This window comes from Bombina bombina, chromosome 1, assembly GCF_027579735.1.
Source record: "Bombina bombina isolate aBomBom1 chromosome 1, aBomBom1.pri, whole genome shotgun sequence".
NCBI classification, from domain to species: Eukaryota; Metazoa; Chordata; class Amphibia; order Anura; family Bombinatoridae; genus Bombina; species Bombina bombina.
In genome coordinates this window covers 356,419,336-356,442,107 of record NC_069499.1, presented here as the reverse complement: position 1 = coordinate 356,442,107, position 22,772 = coordinate 356,419,336, and the positions used below count along the sequence as shown (strand labels likewise).

General features: G+C 38.6%; 1 protein-coding gene across 1 annotated transcript in view; it reads right to left on the bottom strand.

The window, feature by feature from the left end:
* The window catches only part of LOC128645318 (unconventional myosin-X-like), a 251,366-nt gene that overhangs the window by 36,014 nt on the left and 192,580 nt on the right, over nucleotides 1–22,772 (bottom strand). Inside the window, 10 exon segments of the mRNA XM_053698222.1 lie at nucleotides 4,489–4,631; nucleotides 4,937–4,992; nucleotides 5,123–5,216; nucleotides 6,105–6,200; nucleotides 6,870–7,116; nucleotides 7,199–7,322; nucleotides 9,904–10,710; nucleotides 11,100–11,139; nucleotides 12,822–13,112; nucleotides 17,529–17,635. Of these exon segments, the coding sequence (XP_053554197.1) occupies nucleotides 4,489–4,631; nucleotides 4,937–4,992; nucleotides 5,123–5,216; nucleotides 6,105–6,200; nucleotides 6,870–7,116; nucleotides 7,199–7,322; nucleotides 9,904–10,710; nucleotides 11,100–11,139; nucleotides 12,822–13,112; nucleotides 17,529–17,635 (2,005 nt within the window).

Sequence of the window (22,772 nt, the reverse complement as noted above, 5' to 3'; positions counted from 1 at the left end):
TTGGTGGACGTTAATACTATTATATTCTCTTACTTTTTCCAGTATCCTTGTAATTTGCTTTATATTTGTATGTCATGCAAATTATTGCTTAATTGTCATGTAATATGTTTCACCTCAATAAAAATTAATAAAAAAAAAAAAAAAAAAAAACCCCAACATAAAATTGAAGGATGCATGCCCCTGAATTCCAAATGCATAGAAGGAAACATCTCATAAAATAACATTTTAAAGAATAACAATTATGTTTAAAAGATCATGGTAGTGTGTAATACACATTTACGGCTAGATTTAGAGTTCTGCGTTAGCCGTCAAAAGCAGCGTTAAGGGGTCCTAACGCTGCTTTTGGCCGCCCGCTGGTATTTAGAGTCAGCCAGGAAAGGGTCTAACGCTCACTTCCTTACCGCGACTACAGGCTACCGCAGATCCCCTTACGCCAATTGCGTATCCTATCTTTTCTATGGGATCTGCCTAACGCCAGTATTTGGAGTCTTGGAAGAAGTGAGCAGTAGACCCTCTACCGACAAGACTTCTACCGACAAAAAAAGTCAGTAGTTAAGAGCTTTATGGGCTAACGCCAGAATATAAAGCTCTTAACTACTGTGCTATAAAATACACTAACACCCATAAACTACCTATGTACCCCTAAACCGAGGCCCCCCCACATTGCCGCCACTATAAGTAAAATTTTTAACCCCTAATCTGCCGACCGGACACCGCCGCCACCTATATTATACCTATGAACCCCTAATCTGCTGCCCCTAACATCGCCGACACCTATATATTTATTAACCCCTAATCTGCCCCCCCCCAATGTCGCCGCTACCTAACTACAAGTATTAACCCCTAATCTGCTGACCGGACCTCGCCGCCACTATAATAAATGTATTAACCCCTAAAACGCTGCACTCCCGCCTCGCAAACACTATAATAAATATTATTAACCCCTAAATCTGCCCTCCCTAACATCGCCGCCACATAACTACAATTATTAACCCCTAATCTCCCGCCCGCAACGTCGCCGCTACTAAAATAAAGTTATTAACCCCTAAACCTAAGTCTAACTCTAACCATAACACCCCCCTAACATAAATATAATTTAAATTAAACGAAATCATATTCCTACTATTAAATAAATGAATCCTTTAAAAAACTAAATAAACCCTAATATAGCTACAATATAACTATTAGTTACATTGTAGCTATTTTAGGATTTATATTTATTTTACAGGCAACTTTGTATTTATTTTAACTAGGTACAATAGCTATTAAATAGTTAATAACTATTTAATAGCTACCTAGTTAAAATAATTACAAAATTACCTGTAAAATAAATCCTAACCTAAGTTACAAATACACCTAACACTACACTATCATTAAATTAATTAAATAAATTACCTACAATTACCTAAACTAAAATACAATTAAATAAACTAATCTATAATACAAAAAAAAAAACCCACTAAATTACAAAAAAATAAAAAAAATTACAATAATTTTAATCTAATTACACCTAATCTAAGCCCTCTAATAAAATAAAAAAGTCCCCCAAAATAAAAAAATTCCCTACCCTATTCTAAATTACAAAAGTAATCAGCTCTATTACCAGCCCGTAAAAGGGCTTTTTGCGGGGCATTGCCCCAAAGTAATCAGCTCTTTTACCTGTAAAAGAAAATACAATACCCCCCCAACATTACAACCCACCACCCACATACCCCTATTCTAACCCACCCAAACACCCCTTAAAAAAACCTATCACTAACCCCCTGAAGATCTCCCTACCTTGAGTCGTCTTCACTCAGCCGAGCCGAAGTCTTCATCCAATCTGGGCGATGTGGTCCTCCATCCGGATGAAGTCTTGATCCAAGCGGCAAAGAAGAGGTCTTCCATCCGGGCGATGTCTTCTTCCAAGCGGCATCTTCTATCTTCCGGATCCATCTTCATCCCGCCGACGCGGAACATCCTCCTTCCCCGACGGACTAACGATGAATTAAGGTTCCTTTAAGGGACGTCATCCAAGATGGCGTCCCTCGAATTCCGATTGGCTGATAGGATTCTAGCAGCCAATCGGAATTAAGGTCGGAAAAATCTGATTGGCTGATTCAATCAGCCAATCAGATTGGATCAGCCAATCAGATTTTTCCTACCTTAATTCCGATTGGCTGATAGAATCCTATCAGCCAATCAGAATTCGAGGGACGCCATCTTGGATGACGTTCCTTAAAGGAACCTTCATTCGTCGTTAGTCCGTCGGGGAAGGAGGATGTTCCGCATCGGCGGGATGAAGATGGATCCGGAAGACAGACGATACCGCTTGGAAGAAGACATTGCCCGGATGGAAGACCTCTTCTTTGCCGCTTGGATCAAGACTTCGCCCGGATGGAGGACCTATTCTTCACCGCTTGGATCAAGACTTCTACCGGATGGAGGACCACATCGCCCGGATTGGATGAAGAATTCGGCTCGGCTGAGTGAAGACGACTCAAGGTAGGGAGATCTTCAGGGGGTTAGTGATAGGTTTTTTTAAGGGGTGTTTGGGTGGGTTAGAATAGGGGTATGTGGGTGGTGGGTTGTAATGTTGGGGGGTATTGTATTTTCTTTTACAGGTAAAAGAGCTGATTACTTTAGGGCAATGCCCCCCGCAAAAAGCCCTTTTAAGGGCTGGTAATAGAGCTGATTACTTTTATAATTTAGAATAGGGTAGGGAATTTTTTTTATTTTATTAGGGGGCTTAGATTAGGTGTAATTAGATTAAAATTATTGTAATATTTTTTTATTTTTTGTAATTTAGTGTTTGTTTTTTTGTATTATAGATTAGTTTATTTAATTGTATTTTAGTTTAGGTAATTGTAGGTAATTTATTTAATTAATTTAATGATAGTGTAGTGTTAGGTTTAATTGTAACTTAGGTTAGGATTTATTTTACATGTAATTTTGTAATTATTTTAACTAGGTAGCTATTAAATAGTTAATAACTATTTAATAGCTATTGTACCTTGTTAAAATAAATACAAAGTTGCCTGCAAAATAAATATAAATCCTAAAATAGATACAATGTAATTATTAGTTATATTGTAGCTATATTAGGGTTTATTTTCTAGGTAAGTATGTAGTTTTAAATAGGAATACTTTATTGAATAATAGGAATATTATTTTGTTTAATTTAAATTATATTTAGGTTAGGGGGGTGTTAGGGTTAGACTTAGGTTTAGGGGTTAATACATTTATTATAGTAGCGGCGACGTTGCGGGCGGGAGATTAGGGGTTAATAATTGTAGGTAGGTGGCGGTGATGTTAGGGAGGGCAGATTAGGGGTTAATAAAATTTATTATAGTGTTTGCGAGGTGGGAGTGCGGCGGTTTAGGGGTTAATACATTTATTATAGTGGCGGCGAGGTCCGGTCGGCAGATTAGGGGTTAATACTTGTAGTTAGGTTGCGGCGACGTTATTAGGGGTTAATAAGTGTAAGGTTAGGGGTGTTTAGATTCGGGGTTCATGTTAGGGTGTTAGGTGTAGACTTAGAGAGTGTTTCCCCATAGGAAACAATGGGGCTGCGTTAGGAGCTGAACGCTGCTTTTTTGCAGGTGTTAGGTTTTTTTTCAGCCAGCTCAGCCCCATTGTTTCCTATGGGGATATCGTGCACAAGCACGTTTTGCCAGCTTACCGCTACCGTAAGCAACGCTGGTATTGATAGTTGAAGTGGAGCTAAATTATGCTCAACGCTCCCTTTTCTGAGCCTAACGCAGCCACTCAGACAACTCTCAATACCAGCGTTGTTTAAAGGGTGCGCTGGGAAAAAAAGCAGCGTTAGCTAAAACTATATATTAATATGAAGTGCCTGAAAATTAAAACCAACTACACCACAACATGATAATGATCTTTTGCTATATTTTAGAAATCATTATTCTAGTGAATTTCTTAATAGCAGAAAAAATAGTGTGTGTTTTAGATTTGATAAACTTGAAGGTCATTCAAAAATTCCTATTTCCTTTAAAGGGACAGTAAATTAAAAAATTAACTTTCATGACTCAGATAGAGCATGCAAATTTTAAACAACTTTCCAATTTACTTCTATTATTAAATTTGCTTTTTGGTATTCTTTGAATAGACTAAACCTAGGTTGGCTGATAGGAACTTAGGAAAGTGCACATGTCTATAGCAGTCTATGACAGCAGTGTTTGCAACTTTGTGTAACATAAACAATGTTGCAAACACTGCTACCAGATGGCCTAAGATACAGGCACACTCCTGAGCTCACCTGTGATTACTCTTTAACAAAGGATAGCAAGACCAATTAGAAAAATGAATTAAAGTAGTAAATTGGAAAGATTTTTAAAATGTTATGCTCTATCCAATCAATTTAAGTTTAGCTAAAGCGATGTATACAAGACATAAAAAAGTAGGGTTTCTTTTGCCTTCAAGAACTAGAGTTTGGCACTGTTGATTAGATGGTGTCAGTGTTATAATGTGCAGCATTTACAGCATGGTTACCTCTCACTAGGAACTCCTGTCCATCAACCTTGGCCTCCCCTCGAGGTTTCTGCAATAGAGAGATCCAGTGGTGCATTTCCTCTGCTATGTCCGTGTTGCAGTGAATCACACGATTGGCCGTAATTATCACAAAGGAATTTGGCCTTTAGAAGACAGAAATGTTACTACACTGTTGCCCACATCTGACAATTTAAGGTTAAACAGGACAACCAAACAGAATGTAATTATTAATGCACTACAATGTTTCCTATTTCTGGTTTCTTTACTTTGTAAATTGTGACAGAAATGCATTTTACATGACATACAAAGAAATCTTAGAAAACTCAGATACATAAAAAGACAGACACAGACGAATTATTAGGGAGAATAATGAAGAAAGCTTATAACACAAAAGTTCATTGAACATCAGGTTAAACATTGCAGGAAAGTGAGAAAATGTTCCCTTTACCTGTCAGGACAATCAGAAGCACACACGGAGTCAATGAGCCCTACATCCAGCGTTCCCTTTAAAAAGAAAAGCAAAAAAGTAGTGACTAAGCCTTATACAGATAACTGAATAAAAAGTTTGAGAAGCAATTACCCTCAGCCTGCTGGGAATAGCTCCATAGATAGTGTGAGTCACACAGCCACTTACCACAGCATTCTTTGGGTTAGCCTGTTCATCCCTCATATCACGCAGCTGTTGGGATGTTGCGCTGTGAACTCTGCTGAGGACATTGAACCAACCGCTAAAATTAAAACAATAGTCTACATAAGTTTTTTTTTATACCACCCGACTCACTTTTAAAACGATAGTGGCACCTCAGGATGTCTTTAACAGTTTACACAAAAGGTGAAAAAATGCAAAAATCAGACTAATGTTGATTATTACTACTTACTGCATGCTAAAAATCAGCCCCAATTAATATTTAGCATAATGTTTTACTTTTTAAACTATTTGTAATGACCATTTTCTGGATTACTTGTGCAAGAATCAATGTTCTACGGCACCACAATTTGTCTAGGCACCTTAGCTATGAATCACGGTCTTACACACATTAGGAGCCAAGAGGACTCTCCTGTTAGACATCTCTCTCTCATCAGAAACTTATTCACTAATATTTGGAGAGCTAACTCACAATTTTTCAAACCAGTTCCTAGGGAACCACATGGAAGAGATTTTTCTTACAATAGAGTTATTTGCCAGATAAAATAATGAATACGATAAGTACACCGAGGCTTCAGTGTGTTCCTGTAGCTTCATCTAACATTTGATTTCACTGCATAGGAGTTATAGAATGACAAAAAAATAAAATAAAAGTATGTCTGAAGAACCTAAACAAGTGTGGTCATAAAGTATGAAAAAAGCTTAATAAAATATATCTCATTAGAGCATGAAGGATTTAAAAACACAATATATTTATATATCCTGCATGAATTTTTAACTAAAGTATATTCAAATATTCTGTATTTCTAGGAGTAGTACCTAGAAAAGGAATAAATATTTTATATTATAAATCTAGTGTTCTACTTCTTTTTCTAGGTCTTAGTCCAAAAAAGTAAAAATAAATAAATTAGTTAATAATAGTGCTGGAACTCTTTTTTTTATAAGAGTCTATAAACCGTGTAGTAAATACCTTGCCTCCTCTGGAGTCTCTGCCACAATGTGGTAGGTTCTTTCTTCAGTAACTATATCTAGGGCATTTTCCTTCTCGTGTATATCTATAATCGCCCTGAAAAACAAATTACCAAGCCTCAGCTGCATTAAAGGATATTATGATTGCTATTATTATTACTATAATTTATTTACAAATATATAACATGTTAACATAATGCTGAAATAAGGAAAACTGTTTTCTTGTAATTCTGTACATCCCATGATGTTGGTGGATCTAGAAAGAAAAAAAAGTAGTATCCCACCAATCTTAACCACAGCTCATGAAACAATTATCTGAATCATTACTAGGATTCTTAAATGACCTGCTGGAGCCACTATCCCAAGTGAAGTACAGTAAGACTTCTTGATTGACCATGACAGTGTTAGAAATGTACAAATCACTGAAAAAATATCCAATAAGTGTACATGCATCCAATAAAATGCTTGAAAAACGCATGTATTGTACTCTGAATTCAACCCACTAGTGAATGAGCCACCATTTTCTGGAACTCTGCACAGCCCTCTTATGGTGCAACCAGCATATCGTGTGAATGTAATTGAATGTGCAAAGTGGATTGGGAAGATAATTAAATAATTTTTAAGTTTAGTTTACGTCTTTTTTTTTTTTTTAAAGAAAAACAAAAATGATCTTCCAAATATAAAGGCAAAATGCAAATACATAATTTCATAGTCCTTTAAGTATATCTTTTTGTAAGAACATATTCATGATGAAGGTATAACTCACTTGGCTGTCCTGACATTGATAGTCCCTCTCAGCCTCTCTTCACTGTCATTCTCAAAGTACATGAGCTTTGACTCTCGCAATACGAACCAGCGCCGTTTCCAGTTGCGCCGGGAAAGTGTGGACATTCCACCACCCTTTTTGTACAACCAACCAGACTTCAAAGCTTCCTGCTTGGTACGAAACCACATGAAGGTCTCATCCTTCAACACACACCAACGCCTTCTCCAGAGGTTCATCAGACCTCCAGCTAAAATGACAAACCTACAATATGCATCAATGAATCCGAAAGCTACTTTGTCAAATTCTACAGATTTTAAGTTTGCTTTTACCTTTCATGTAGAGGTAACTGTGGAAATAAGGTGGGCCTCCTCTATTAAATAATGTTATGCGCCCAGTAGTAAATTCTTCATCTGTATCAATGTGGCTATCTGCTTCTTCATCACTATCCAAAAACTGCAATTGAAAAAATGCATAACATTTTTATTTTAATAACATGCCTATTACAAAGAGTTTAAGACAACTAATAACAGCAGACCAATACATTAAATGGTTAAACAAACATTATCCAGGGCATACATTCTTCTGAAAACAGTGCACACTGTGCAGGTCCTAATATGTAATCCAAAATGTAACCTGAGACCAGTTTAGTCAATGTGTTATGGATAATGTCTAACTGAGCATTGGTAACCAGTATGGCTCAGGCTAAACTTGATCTCTGTATTGTATATGAGAAGCAAAACTAAATTCCTTTTTAAAGAACTTGTGAAAAGCTATAAACCATTGATAGGGACAGATTTCTCATAGTATGTAAAAAAAAATGTGCACAAACATGTATTTCCTTTTAGCTTCAAAATCAATTTAAAACAACTGTAAGTCAACTGTAAGTTCATTTTAAAAAAAAAAATGCTGAGATGGAGTGAGCTATAGACAACAAGCACTTGGTTTGTGCACACAGTTTAGGCAATAAACCAAACGTTATGTCAATGAAGCCTTGAATAATTCACAAAAATGTGTGTATGAGTATGTGTGTTTAAGTGTATTTTTGGGCCAAGTGCATTTATGTGTGCACGTGTATGTTTGTAAGTATAAGTGTTTATGTAAGAATATTTGTGCATGTATAATTGGATTTGTGTGTATATGCATGTATGCCCACAAAACACAACTCCTAAAAAGAAGTCAGTGAAGTCTTGAAGTAATTACATGTATTTATGTGAAGGCATATTCATTGGTAAGTGTATGATTGTAGGAATGTGTGCATATATGTGGTATGTGGGTGTGTATGTGTGTACGTAAGCATGTGTGTATAATTGTAATTGTGTTTAGATGTCTGCATGTGTAAATATGTGTGTAGAAAGTGTGTGTAGGGATGTGTAGGTACTGTATGTAAATGTACATGTGGGTGTTTGCGTTTGCTTGTGCATGCAGGTGTTATGTCTGTAGGTGCCTCTATGGGTGCTTTATTTAAAACTAAGTGACAGAGAGCAATGACAGGATGCACTTTTAGAATTGCAGAGGTGGGGAGCATTAAGAATTTCACCCTGGGAACCAGTTTCTCTAGAGACGGCACTGGAGTAGGACAGACACAGACTTCATCTTCTTCACTTTAGGTTAGTGCAGCGCGGCAAGTCCCCTCACTTATGATTTCTGAAGTTAGTAGAAAGAAAAATCTTTTATTATTATATCTGAGACTGGGTGAGTGAGGATAAGCCTGTATGAATTTCATACATCATCACTTACTTATTCTCAGATATAGTATACAAATATTTTTCTTTTTACTACCTATAAAGAAATGTTCCTCTCCTTTTTTATGGATGTCAATATCTTCAGCTTTCTGTTGGGAGTCAGATATTGCTTTAAAATATCCACAGCAAGCAAATGTCAGAGTACATTTAATACTATTAAATCTCATCTTCTATGGTCCAGAGTGTGAACCCACAGCCTATTAATTACAACTCAAAATAAATCAAATGTTCTTCTTTTTGCAATATTGACTGTAGTCTTTGTTTGTAGTTAGCCAACAAGTCTCAACCTGAAGCTTGTTGAGAATCTCATTTCAACCAATACGGTTATATTAATATACTTTACCTCTGTGATTACCTTGTATCTAAGCCTCTGCAGACTGCCCCCTTATTTCAGTTCTTTTGACAGACTTGCATTTTAGCCAATTACTGCTGGGAGTGAGCACAATATTATCTATATGGCACACATGAACTAACGCCCTATAGCTGTAAAAAACATTTAAAATGTACCGAGATAGGAGGCGACCTTCAAGGGCTTAGAAATTAGCATATGAGCCTACCTAGCTTTAAACAAATAATACAAAAAGAACAAAGCAAATTTTATGATAAAAGTAAATTGGAAAGTTGTTTAAAATGGCATGCCCTATCTGACTCATGAAAGTTTCATTTTAAATAGACTGTCCCTTTAAAGGAACAGTAAAGTCAATATTAAACTTTCATGATTCAAAGCGAACATGCAAATTTAAACAAATTTCCAGTTCACTTCTATCAAATTAACATTTTTCACTTGGTAGCATTTTTTAAAAAGCATACCTAGATAGCATCAGCAAATGCAATGCACTACTGGGAGCTAGCTGCTGATTGGTGGCTGCACATATATGCCTCTTGTTATTGGTTCACCCGATGAACCAATAAGAATGTGTACACTACTGTTGCATGCATGTGGTATAGTGTGTAGTCTGTGCATACAGTATAATGTGTATGCTACTTCCTGTATGCATATGGTATGGTCAGTATACTATGCATAGGTTATAATTTGTATGATATTGCTGTATGCATATGGTATAGTTTGTATACTATGCATAGTATGGCTCTGATATTAGCCAGTGCCTCACCAGCCACTGACCTCACTGCATGTCACTGCTGCCATTTATATAATTAATGCAAAGCATAACTATGTTGGTATAGAGAGACTTTACTCCACTTGTGCATGGTGACAAACAGATATTCATTTGCTATATAAAACAAAACAAAAAGCAGAAATTTTCATAGGAAAATAGCACAGAAATACGCACTGAATCCAAACTTCCAGAAAGAGATCCAAAGCTGCCAGGTTTGGAAATCCGTAAGGTTTCCTCGTCCGTCAAGTGACCATCACTTGAGTTCCTAGCATCAGTGGAACCAGGTGGAGCCTCATCAAATTCCTCATGGTCATAATCAGATTCCACATCAGGAGGGTAGTTGTAAATTGGTTCCTGGAGCTCATCACTGTTGCTCAGTGTATCCGAGACACACTGATAAATGCTTTCAGATTTATCAGAAAAAGCACTATAACCATCCTGAACAGACTCATGGTCCAAAGTAAAAACTGGGTTATCACCATGGCTATTTTGATCAGCAGGTAGGTTAGATGGGATTTTTGCATACAGATCATCTTCTGAGATGCTCTCAGTGTTTCCCATTTCATCATCATCATCCTCCAAAAGCATAGGGGGTGGAGGAGGTAACACTTCATCATCTGCATGAAATCCTTCATCCTCCTCCTCAGCTAATGGAGCCACCAGACTGCCCTCTACATTTAAAGTTCTGTCAATTCCATTCTCCAAACTCTGGTTGCTGTCATCCAAATTTCCAAAGTCCAGCAGCTCTAGGAATTCCTGAGCCACGCGAGATGCCTCCTTCTCCAGTTTATGAATTTGTTGCTCTCTCTGGCGAGTTACTTCATTGCGTGTGTCAGTGCAAGAAATAGAGATGCCATCCAGTTTTTGCTGCTGATGAAGCTTCTCAATTTCCCTTTCCAGTCGAAGAATCTCCTCCATCTGGCGTCTTTCTTCCTCCTGAAGCAAGATGTTTTCTACGTTCTTTGCCTTTTCTTGTTCTTCCTAAAGTAAAAAGAGTTATAAATATTTCAAACAAGCAAAAGGTTTGGCTAAAAAAATAAAAAACTATATTAATAAATGATCTCTCTATATCTAAAATACACCACCAAGTATCTAATATAACAGGGCATTTCCCAAGCGGTAAGTCAATAAATCCTTTGATTTTACAAATCAGTTGATATTCACACATCAATTTAAAAAGCCAGCTTTTCTTTTTTATGTTTCTTTTAAAAAAATATAACACTAGTCAAGGACAATGTGGACAAATGAATATGGTGTAATAACACATAAGATTGCATCTATGTGGCTTTCATTAAACTATTATTTTTGCATTATTTCAAAATAGCTGTTTATTGCCATGCCCTCCCTATACATCCAAAAAGAGAACTAACCTGGGCAGCACGTAACTCAGCTTCCAATCTCTCCTGTTCTCTACAAAAGGAAACAATGTAAATGTTTAGATCATCATATTAAATAATTGAACAAAATACAAGAAGAATACAGTGCGCATGTGATACATAGAACAGTGTATTTAAGTAAACACTTAGTCTATATCAGCAGTTAAGCACTGTACTGCAAAATAAATATTAAAAAATTGGTCAACACTGTTATTTCGTTAGCACAGTGAACAAAGTTTTGCTCAAGGCCGGTTAAAGGATAATAGTACTCAACATTAAAACTTTGACGACTCAGATAGAACATGCAATTTTAAACATTTTCAATTTACTTCTATTATCAAATTTGTTTTGTTGTCGTAGTATAAGTAAATGAAGTGCGTACCTAGGTAGGTTTGGAAGCAGCAAGGCACTGCTGTGAGCTGGCAACTGATTGGTTGGCTGCTCATATATGCCTCTTGTCATTTGCTCACCAGAGGTGTTCAATAGTGCACTGCTGCTTTTGAGCCTCCTTTTCAGCAAAGGATACCAAGAGAATAAAGCTAATTTGATAATACAAGTACATTGGAAAGTTGTTTAAAATGGCATGCACTATCAGAATCATGAAAGAAAAATGTTTGCGTTCTTTTTAAGGAATAAACCCCTTGAAAACGCTAGTGGAGTTCAATTCCTGGTCTTTCAGATAGAATATATCCTTATGCTCTGAGACAACCAATCTCATACTGTACTTAGCACATCGATGGCGAATCCACCAATCATTGAGTGGCCTCACAAACTGGACGCCTTGGGGTGCATGCAATGATTGGAGGAAGCCGGATTTGTCATTGCTGTGCTAAGTACAGCAGGAGCTACAGGAGGAAAATCGCCGGTCTGCTGTCATAAGGAAAAAGGGAAGTATTTTTTTTTTTTTTAAAAGTAAAGTTTAATTAATGAAAGTGCCCCTGTTTTTAAGAGTATTTAAAAAAAATGGGCACTTTGTTTTTAAACTTTACATTCACTTTAATGTAAAATATACCTGCCCAGTGATTGGTTGGTTCAGAGCATAAGGATATATTACATCTGAAAGACCAGGAATTTAACTCCACTAGACTTTTTAAGGGGTTTATTCCTTACGTTAACTTTAAGTAGGATGGAGGGAGGAGGAACAAGCACTATTTTCTGTGGCACTTTCCAGCAAAAAGAAGCAAAATAAATAATAAATGTATATTGCAATTTCTATTTTCCTCATGAAATGTTTTACAGGGAGATAAAATGTTGAGTTTAACATCCCGTTAAAAGTCACATTGATCAATTCATTAAATAAAAATAAAGAAAAATGACTATTTTTGTACAATATTGTATTATTTTGCAGGTTCTGTACTGTAATTGAACCTTTGTTTACTAAGCATCATATTATGTAAATGTTTCTGTTATCAATCATATTATGTATTCTGTTATCAATTATTCTACTGAGTACAATTTCGGGATTAAAAGAGGAGAACTTTTAGTAGCTGAAGCCTAAACTAGTTTCTTTGTGGTTGCACAACTCAGTTACAACTCACAATTCAGTTATATTTTACTCTTTCAGCCTTTAATTAGCCCTCTGTAAAAAGTGTTACTTTATATTTAAGATACTAAAATAAAAATATTTTTTTCAGGGGTTGCAGCTTTCATAGCTTTGTACAAGACACGTGTTAAATTTCAGTAACAATTCAATTCCCTGTCTAGTAAAATAACCACCTTCTCTCTTCATCTTCTCTTCTTTTTCGTTCTTCCTCTATCCTTCTCTGCTCCTCCAATTCCTGCCTTTTCCTCTCCTCTTCCTCTCTTCTTTTTCGCTCTTCATCTTCCCGACGTTTCCGCTCTTCCTCCAGCATCTGCTGATATATACGTCTGGCAGTTCTTCCCCGCCAGTGCTTCTGGAACTGGAGAGCAGATTTGCGGAGGCGCAGGAAGGCAGCACGCCAGAAATGTGCCCGGTAATTCTTCTGAATAGTGATCGCACCGAGCCGCACTTGTTTATAATGTTTCCTGCCAGGCAGATAAGACATGTAAATTAATGCACAGCTTTCCAAAAACTCATTAAAATGTGACACTCAAACTATTCAGATACATTCCTAATTTTACATTTTCTGAAAGATTTCACAAACCATCTGCCAGGAACATCATTATATTAATATTACTTGAGACATTGTCAGTAGACTTTGGGTGACATAATACTTTACAGCAATCATGGCCTTACTATAGTACTCTTGTGCGTATCCAACACAGATCAGCACTGCATTCCACTGTCTTTTTTAGGGCTACTGCAGCTTTCTATTCATTCTGTATACCACTCTTCCCTTACTACACCATGCACTGCTATATACCTGCGCATTACAAGATGATTGCATTGTTATACATTGTACTTAAAGGGATATAAAACACAATATTTTTCTTTTCTTTTGTGATTCCGATAGAGCTTGCAATTTTAAACAACTTTCTAATTTACTCCTATTATCAATTGTTCTTCGTTCCTTTGGTATCTTTATTTGAAAAGCAGAACTGTAAGCTTAGGGGCCAGCCCATTTTTGGTTCAGCAACTGGGTAGAGCTTGCTGATTGGCGGCTACATTTAACAACCAATAAAGATACCAAGAGGAAAAATAGGAGTAAATTAGAAAGTTGCTTAAAATTGCATGCTCTATCTTAAAGGGACAGTCTACAACAGAATTATTACCTTTATTACCAATTATTAAATTTATTACCAATTCCCCAGTTTTACAAAACCAACACTGTTCTATTAATACACTTTTTACCTCTGTAATTAAGTTGTATCTAAGCATCTTCTGACAGCCCCCTGACCACATGGCTATTTATTTATCATCTGTTGACTTGCATTTTAGCCAATTAGTGCAGTGTTGTGCTGACTCTTAAATAACTCAACGGGCATGAGCACAATGTTATCTATATGGCCCACATCAACTAGTAGTCTCCTGTTTGTGAAAAGCTAATAAAAAAGTATGTGATTAGAGGCTGTCTGTAGTGGTTTAGAAACAGACAGGCATTTAGAGGTTTAAATGTTATAAAGTATATTAAAATATATCAATGTTGGTTGGGCAAAGCTGGGGAATGGGTAGTAAAGGCGTTGCCTAACTTTTTTTAAAACTAACAATTTTGGTGTTGACTGTCCCTTTAATCATGAAAGAAAAAATGTAGGTTTCGTATCCCTTTAATATATAATAAAGGGGTCACATTATAACAAGCTATTGATACATGATTAGGCAGTGTATATGTTACTGATATGTGTATCACTTTATCCATAGAGAACTGAATTTGAATCATGGTGTGTACACCTTGCAGAAAAATATCTTTATAGGTGACCTATATATAGAAATGACCTGTAGGGAAATGCTGACCCACTGGCAAAGCTAGAAATTTGCTGATTCAAATTCACTATTAACATAAGATGCACCAAGCCAGCAGATTTTTACGTATGTTATCCTTGTTTTCTGATGATCATATATTTATATAACAATTACGTAAATCCTGCCCCAACTGGAATTGATGTAAGAATACTAAACCTTTAACAGACAATTTTGTACACAAATCCTAATAAAAACTGGAACATAATCTACTCATATATTTGAGCTCATTTCCAGTATTAATCTCTACCACTTCTACTGGAAGACAACAAAAAGCATTTATCACTCCTTAAATAAATAAAAGCGGTGCTTTCTTAGGTGCCCAAATCCCTCATCCTCTAAAGGTAACACAACTATTCCAGGCTCATACATCCTGTTTCTTACACCAAATCAACAATGCTTACTCCCGCTTCCTGTCCACCGAACCCAAATAGCATTTCTTTCTAAAAATAGAAAGCTTTGCTGCACATCCAACCAGTGCTGTCCTCGCAAACTAGACCAAGCTAGAGTGACATCAAAAGTTCTAACACATCTCTAAACTGCAGCATTAACCATAAGAATATTAATAGTAATATTGATAAAATATCTATTCAGACAAAAGACAAGGGCTGTTAGCAGCATCAGATTGTACTTATACTGTAAAATAGTTTTTTTACTTACTGCGTTTTCCATGACATGTTATATCAGCTGAAGAATATACAATGTGTGAGAAATTGTATCTATGTTTATTTTTATTCTATAAAACTGTCACCCATTAAAATAGGTTGTTCTTGCAGTGAAATAAGATCTTTGATTTTGAAACTTTCTATACACACATGCATCTTTATATTATGTTTGTCTGTTCGCCAATACTTAGTAAGAACAAATGAAAATTAAAATGCTAACCCCCATTAGAAACAAATTGAAGTGAAGAAAAATAGGGTACACTGTCCCTTTAAACACAAGTGAGTAACTAAATGCACCAGTAATGAAAGCAGAAATCAGATTTGCTGGTAGTTGCTAATAAAAGGATTATATTATTACACTTTAATAGAATAATAATGTGGAACAGTAAATAGGAGCAATCCAATATCTTCAAAAAATAAATAAAAATGATTTAACAGTGGTATAGGTCTGTTTTGTGAATATGTAAACTAGTAAATATACTGATCTTTTTCACATAGGTTTTGAGTGTAGTATTTGTAGCAGCACAATAATCCTGTTATTTGCTATTTGTATGAATATGCTCTTGTCACTTGCAGTGCAGTAATGTGTCACCTACATGCAAAGAATGAGATTCACACCTGCATCTAAAAGCATCCATCGTAAAAAAACATAATTTTGTAATATGATTAACTATGCACAGTAAAAAATAAATGCAAAATGTTTTTATTTTTTTATTTTGACCACTTTTTCTGTAATTTAACTGTGAAAATTGTGGGGAGAGGGGGTTCAAATTCTGGAGTTTATATACAATAATGGTGCAGTGGGTACAAATTCTGGAGTTTATATACAATAATGGGTGCAGGGTGTACAAATTCTGGAGTTTATATACAATAATGGGTGCAGGGTGTACAAATTCTGGAGTTTATATACAATAATGGGTGCAGTGGGTACAAATTCTGGAGTTTATATACAATAATGGGTGCAGGGGGTACAAATTCTGGAGTTTATATACAATAATGGGTGCAGGGGGTACAAATTCTGGAGTTTATATACAATAATGGGTGCAGGGGGTACAAATTCTGGAGTTTATATACAATAATGGGTGCAGGGGGTACAAATTCTGGAGTTTATATACAATAATGGTGCAGGGTGTACAAATTCTGGAGTTTATATACAATAATGGGTTCAGGGGTTTCAAATTCTGGAGTTTATATACAATAATAGGTGCAGGGTGTACAAATTCTGGAGTTTATATACAATAATGGTGCAGGGTGTACAAATTCTGGAGTTTATATACAATAATAGGTGCAGGGGGTTCAAATTCTGGAGTTTATATACAATAATGGTGCAGGGTGTACAAATTCTGGAGTTTATATACAATAATGGTGCAGGGGGTTCAAATTCTGGAGTTTATATACAATAATGGTGCAGGGTGTACAAATTCTGGAGTTTATATACAATAATGGTGCAGGGTGTACAAATTCTGGAGTTTATATACAATAATGGTGCAGGGGGTACAAATTCTGGAGTTTATATACAATAATGGTGCAGGGTGTACAAATTCTGGAGTTTATATACAATAATGGTGCAGGGTGTACAAATTCTGGAGTTTATATACAATAATGGTGCAGGGTGTACAAATTCTGGAGTTTATATACAATAATAGGTGCAGGGGATTCAAATTCTGGAGTTTATATACAATAATGGTGCAGGGTGTACAAATTCTGGAGTTTATATACAATAATGGTGCAGGGGGTACAAATTCTGGAGTTTATATACAATAATGGTGCAGGGGGTACAAATTCTGGAGTTTATATACAATAATGGTGCAGGGGGTACAAATTCTGGAGTTTATATACAATAATGGTGCAGGGGATTCAAATTCTGGAGTTTATATACAATAATGGTGCAGGGGGTACAAATTCTGGAGTTTATATACAATAATGGTGCAGGGGGTACAAATTCTGGAGTTTATATACAATAATGGTGCAGGGGGTAATGTTGAAACCCAGGTTCCCCTTATGCAGTCTCTAAAGCTGAGTGAGAACAGATAAAGTGAGCAAACAAGGCTGTTGTTGAATATAGCAGTGTTTAAGTGACTTTACTTTAAAATTGCAAACCATGGCTGTGTACACACATTATCTGTCCATGAATGCCTAAACAGAAGAGATTAGGTTTCTATATAGTAGTGACTATTACTTTATAGAAACTAAAACTTTATACTTATTTCTTCCAAATTGAAACAACTAATAGAATGTTAAAAAAAAACATCTGATCTTGCTTGAATAGATCATAATAACTAGAATTTTGTTTACTGTTTGATGTCCCTTTAAGCCACTTTTCACTGAGCTCATTCATAGCCACCTTCTAATAGGATAACAGAGGCTGTGAAACATTACCTGGTTATATATCCCTGTATATGAGCTCTGATCAGCAATGCTGCTCTTCTCAGCTCTTCCTCACGACTCTTTTCCAGTCTCTGCTCCAGAACTTCTTTCAGGAAGACCTGTGAGTGAGTAGACAGATGATACAAAGGGCAGCACACAGGGATAAGCTCCTTTTGATCAGTCAGGCTGATGTGCAGCTTCTTGCACCCAGCAGCTACAACTTTCAACAACCCGGGGACTGCCAGGAGAATTGGGGAGGAGACTAGAGTGAGGAGGAGTGAAGTGAGAATCCAGAAGAACAATACAGGCATGACATGGAGCAGAGACAAGACACAGGGTGTAATGACAGAGCCAGGCAAACAGTAGGAGATACAAGCACAAAACAGACTGATGTGTGCATGATCTGAGATACAAAGCATAAAGTCAGAGCACAGTAATGAGAGAGAACAGATGGATGTGCACCATAACAGACATGATATGTTGTACATTAGATCTTAGACCTAATGCACAAAACATGAAACAAACAAAGCACACACAGAATACAGGAGACACTGAGGCTAAACATTAAACATAGGGCAGACACAGGACAAGCATGCAGAAAGATGGTTCATAAATACAAAAGGAAAGCAAAATAGGTTTATGGATATACAAGAAAACACTTGAAGTTTTTTAAAGACAGGACAAGAACATAATTAGGCATTAGTTAACGTAAATGGAATATCAATAATACACATAGATTACAAATGGAGTCCAACAATGTTAGTGCTATTGTACATTAGCATCACTTGAGCACAATCTATTGTTGCACTCATATTAGAAGCACAAAGTTATTTTTATTGCTTGAGCGATAGTCTAGGGTGAGCTTACATCTTTGCTAGCCTAAATCCCTCACATAATAGACTTCTATGAGCAGTAAAAGTCAGCTATCGCTCGAGCGCTATACCGAGGGAGCGCAAGTAGTGAAGTTCTTCTTGTAGTTCTGTGCTATACAATTAATAATAATGATTTACTTCAAGGCTTACATTTTACAGTAGTATTTTAAATTGCACTTGAGCACGGCTGCTAATACGAGTGCACTGAGCCGGCCAATAGTGCTAGTGTATCCATTAAATGTTTAGGCATCACTAAAAAAAAGGTTTGTCACGTTAAGATGATTTGGTTAAATGTTTAAATGAATGAGATACCAGATTGTGCATTAATCTATGAACAAGGTTGCACCCACTTTAGTGAGTAAACAAGGTACGACACACATAGAGCCACAGGGAAAACAAAGTGCCCATCACACACATCTCAACCCTATTGATGCAGAATTATACAAAGTTCATTGTAAGAGCAAATGCAGCTGTTTTTGTTAAAGAAAAAAACAAAGCATCCTACTGCACCCCCAGCTTCCTTCCATAATTTTCCTTCCGTTCACAAACAATCGGCGGGTGTGAGAGCTCGCACAGCAGGCAGCTTGCCGCTGGAAGTGGTGTAGAAGTAAGGTTTATAGGGAAGCAATGTGCAGAATATGAGAGAAATGCCAACAGCAGTGTAAAGTGCCAGGTCTAAGGAAGCAATAGTGCTGTGCTGGAACTGTACTGCATAGGGTAAGGGACACATACGTGAGGAAGTACACAGGGTGTAGTAACTAAATATGTAATGTAACCATGTAATAAGCTGTACAATACAGCAATGGGGAAAGCTGCAGGAAGCAGTATTTAGACAGTAAGGAATGTTGTGCTTTTGACAGCATATCAAGTATAAGCAGTGAAGAATCTATATGGAGCAGTATAAAACAACAGGCAGAAATAAAGGCTGGATATCAAAATCATAGACACTGATAAAGCTAAAGGGAGCATTTTACTAGCACAAGCTATGGGGGACCTAAAAAGGGAGCAGCCTATAATAGGTATCAGGTTACTGTAAGAGAGCAGGTGAACTGAAACAGTAAAGATATAAGTTGTGAACAAATGAAAGTCAGAAGTGCACAATAAAAATGGAGCAGGTTAGAAGCAAGAATGAAAAACAGTATAAGAACGCTAAGCAACTTAAACACAAGCAGTGTGTGTTGGCTATGAGCAAGCTAAAAGCAAACAGTGCAAGAGTGCTGGCTCTAAGCAAGCTAGAAGCAAGCAGTGTAAGAGCACTGGCTCTGAGCATGCTAGAAGCAAGCAATGTAAGAGCGTTAGCTCTGACCAAGCTAGAAACAAACAGTGTAAGAGCGTTGGCTCTGAGCAAGCTGGAAGCAAAGAGTGTAAGAGCGCTGGCTCTGAGCAAGCTGGAAGCAAGCAGTGTAAGAGTGCTGGCTCTGAGCAAGCTGGAAGCAAGCAGTGAAAGAGCGCTGGCTCTGACTAAGCTGGAAGCAAGCAGTTTAAGAGCACTGGCTTGGAGCAAGCTGGAAGCAAGCAGTGTAAGAGCGCTTGCTCTGAGCAAGCTGGAAGCAAGCAGTGTAAGAGCGCTTGCTCTGAGCAAGCTGGAAACAAGCAGCGTAAGAGCGCTGGCTCTGAGCAAGCTGGAAACAAGCAGTGTAAGAGCGCTGGCTCTGAGCAAGCTGGAAACAAGCAGTGTAAGAGCGCTGGCTCTGAGCAAGCTGGAAAAAAACAGTGTAAGAGTGCTGGCTCTGAGCAAGCTGGAAGCAAGCAGTGTAAGAGCACTGGCTCTGAGCAAGCTGGAAGCAAGCAGTGTAAGAGCACTGGCTCTGAGCAAGCTGGAAACAAGCAGTGTAAGAGCGCTGGCTCTGAGCAAGCTGGAAACAAGCAGTGTAAGAGCGCTGGCTCTGAGCAACCTGGAAACAAGCCGTGCAAGAGTTATGACTTTGAGCAAGCAGTGTAAGAGCGCTGGCTCTGAGCAAGCTGGAAGCAAGCAGTGTAAGAGCGCTGGCTCTGAGCAAGCTGGAAGCAAGCAGTGTAAGAGCACTGGCTCTGAGCAAGCTGGAAGCAAGCAGTGTAAGAGCACTGGCTCTGAGCAAGCTGGAAGCAAGCAGTGTAAGAGCACTGGCTCTGAGCAAGCTGGAAGCAAGCAGTGTAAGAGCGCTGGCTCTGAGCAAGATGGAAACAAGCAGTGTAAGAGCGCTGGCTCTGAGCAAGCTGGAAACAAGCAGTGTAAGAGCGCTGGCTCTAAGCAAGCTGGAAACAAGCAGTGTAAGAGCACTGGCTCTGAGCAAGCTGGAAACAAGCAGTGTAAGAGCGCTGGCTCTGAGCAACCTGGAAACAAGCCGTGTAAGAGTTCTGGCTTTGAACAAGCAGTGTAAGAGTGCTGGCTCTGAGCAAGCTGGAAGCAAGCAGTGTAAGAGCACTGGCTCTGAGCAAGCTGGAAACAAGCAGTGTAAGAGCGCTGGCTCTGAGCAAGCTGGAAGCAAGCAGTGTAAGAGCGCTGGCTCTGAGCAAGATGGAAACAAGCAGTGTAAGAGCGCTGGCTCTGAGCAAGCTGGAAGCAAGCAGCGTAAGAGTTCTGGCTCTGAGCAAGCAGTGTAAGAGCGCTGGCTCTGAGCAAACTGGAAACAAGCAGTGTAAGAGCGCTGGCTCTGAGCAAACTGGAAACAAGCAGTGTAAGAGCGCTGGCTCTGAGCAAGCTGGAAACAAGCAGTGTAAGAGTGCTGGCTCTGAGCAAGCAGTGTAAGAGTGCTGGCTCTAAGCAAGCTAGAAGCAAGCAGTGTAAGAGCACTGGCTCTGAGCATGCTAGAAGCAAGCAATGTAAGAGCGTTAGCTCTGACCAAGCTAGAAACAAACAGTGTAAGAGCGTTGGCTCTGAGCAAGCTGGAAGCAAAGAGTGTAAGAGCGCTGGCTCTGAGCAAGCTGGAAGCAAGCAGTGTAAGAGTGCTGGCTCTGAGCAAGCTGGAAACAAGCAGCGTAAGAGCGCTGGCTCTAAAGAAGCTGGAAACAAGCAGTGTAAGAGCGCTGGCTCTGAGCAAACTGGAAACAAGCAGTGTAAGAGCGCTGGCTCTGAGCAAACTGGAAACAAGCAGTGTAAGAGCGCTGGCTCTGAGCAAACTGGAAACAAGCAGTGTAAGAGCATTGGCTCTGAGCAAACTGGAAACAAGCAGTGTAAGAGCACTGGCTCTGAGCAAGCTGGAAACAAGCAGTGTAAGAGCGCTGGCTCTGAGCAAGCTGGAAACAAGCAGCGTAAGTGCGCTGGCTCTAAAGAAGCTGGAAACAAGCAGTGTAAGAGTGCTGGCTCTAAAGAAGCTGGAAACAAGCAGTGTAAGAGTGCTAGCTCTAAAGAAGCTGGAAACAAGCAGTGAAAGAGCGCTGGATCTGAGCAACCTGGAAACAAGCAGTGTAAGAGCGCTGGCTCTGAGCAAGCTGGAAACAAGCAGTGTAAGGGTGCTGGCTCTGAGCAAGCTTGAAACAAGCAGCGTAAGAGCGCTGGCTCTAAAGAAGCTGGAAACAAGCAGCGTAAGAGTGCTGGCTCTAAAGAAGGTGGAAACAAGCAGTGTAAGAGTGCTGGCTCTAAAGAAGCTGGAAACAAGCAGTGTAAGAGTGCTGGCTCTAAAGAAGCTGGAAACAAGCAGTGAAAGAGCGCTGGATCTGAGCAACCTGGAAACAAGCAGTGTAAGAGCGCTGGCTCTGAGCAAGCTGGAAACAAGCAGTGTAAGGGTGCTGGCTCTGAGCAAGCAGTGTAAGAGTGCTGGCTCTGAGCAAGCTGGAAGCAAGCAGTTTAAGAGTGCTGGCTCTGAGCAAGCTGGAAACAAGCAGTGTAAGAGTGCTGGCTCTGAGCATGCAGTGTAAGAGTGCTGGCTCTGAGCAAGCAGTGTAAGAGTGCTGGCTCTGAGCAAGCTGGAAGCAAGCAGTGAAAGAGCGCTGGCTCTGACTAAGCTGGAAGCAAGCAGTTTAAGAGCACTGGCTTGGAGCAAGCTGGAAGCAAGCAGTGTAAGAGCGCTTGCTCTGAGCAAGCTGGAAACAAGCAGCGTAAGAGCGCTGGCTCTGAGCAAGCTGGAAACAAGCAGTGTAAGAGCGCTGGCTCTGAGCAAGCTGGAAACAAGCAGTGTAAGAGCGCTGGCTCTGAGCAAGCTGGAAAAAAACAGTGTAAGAGTGCTGGCTCTGAGCAAGCTGGAAGCAAGCAGTGTAAGAGCACTGGCTCTGAGCAAGCTGGAAGCAAGCAGTGTAAGAGCACTGGCTCTGAGCAAGCTGGAAACAAGCAGTGTAAGAGCGCTGGCTCTGAGCAAGCTGGAAACAAGCAGTGTAAGAGCGCTGGCTCTGAGCAAGCTGGAAGCAAGCAGTGTAAGAGCACTGGCTCTGAGCAAGCTGGAAGCAAGCAGTGCAAGAGTTATGACTT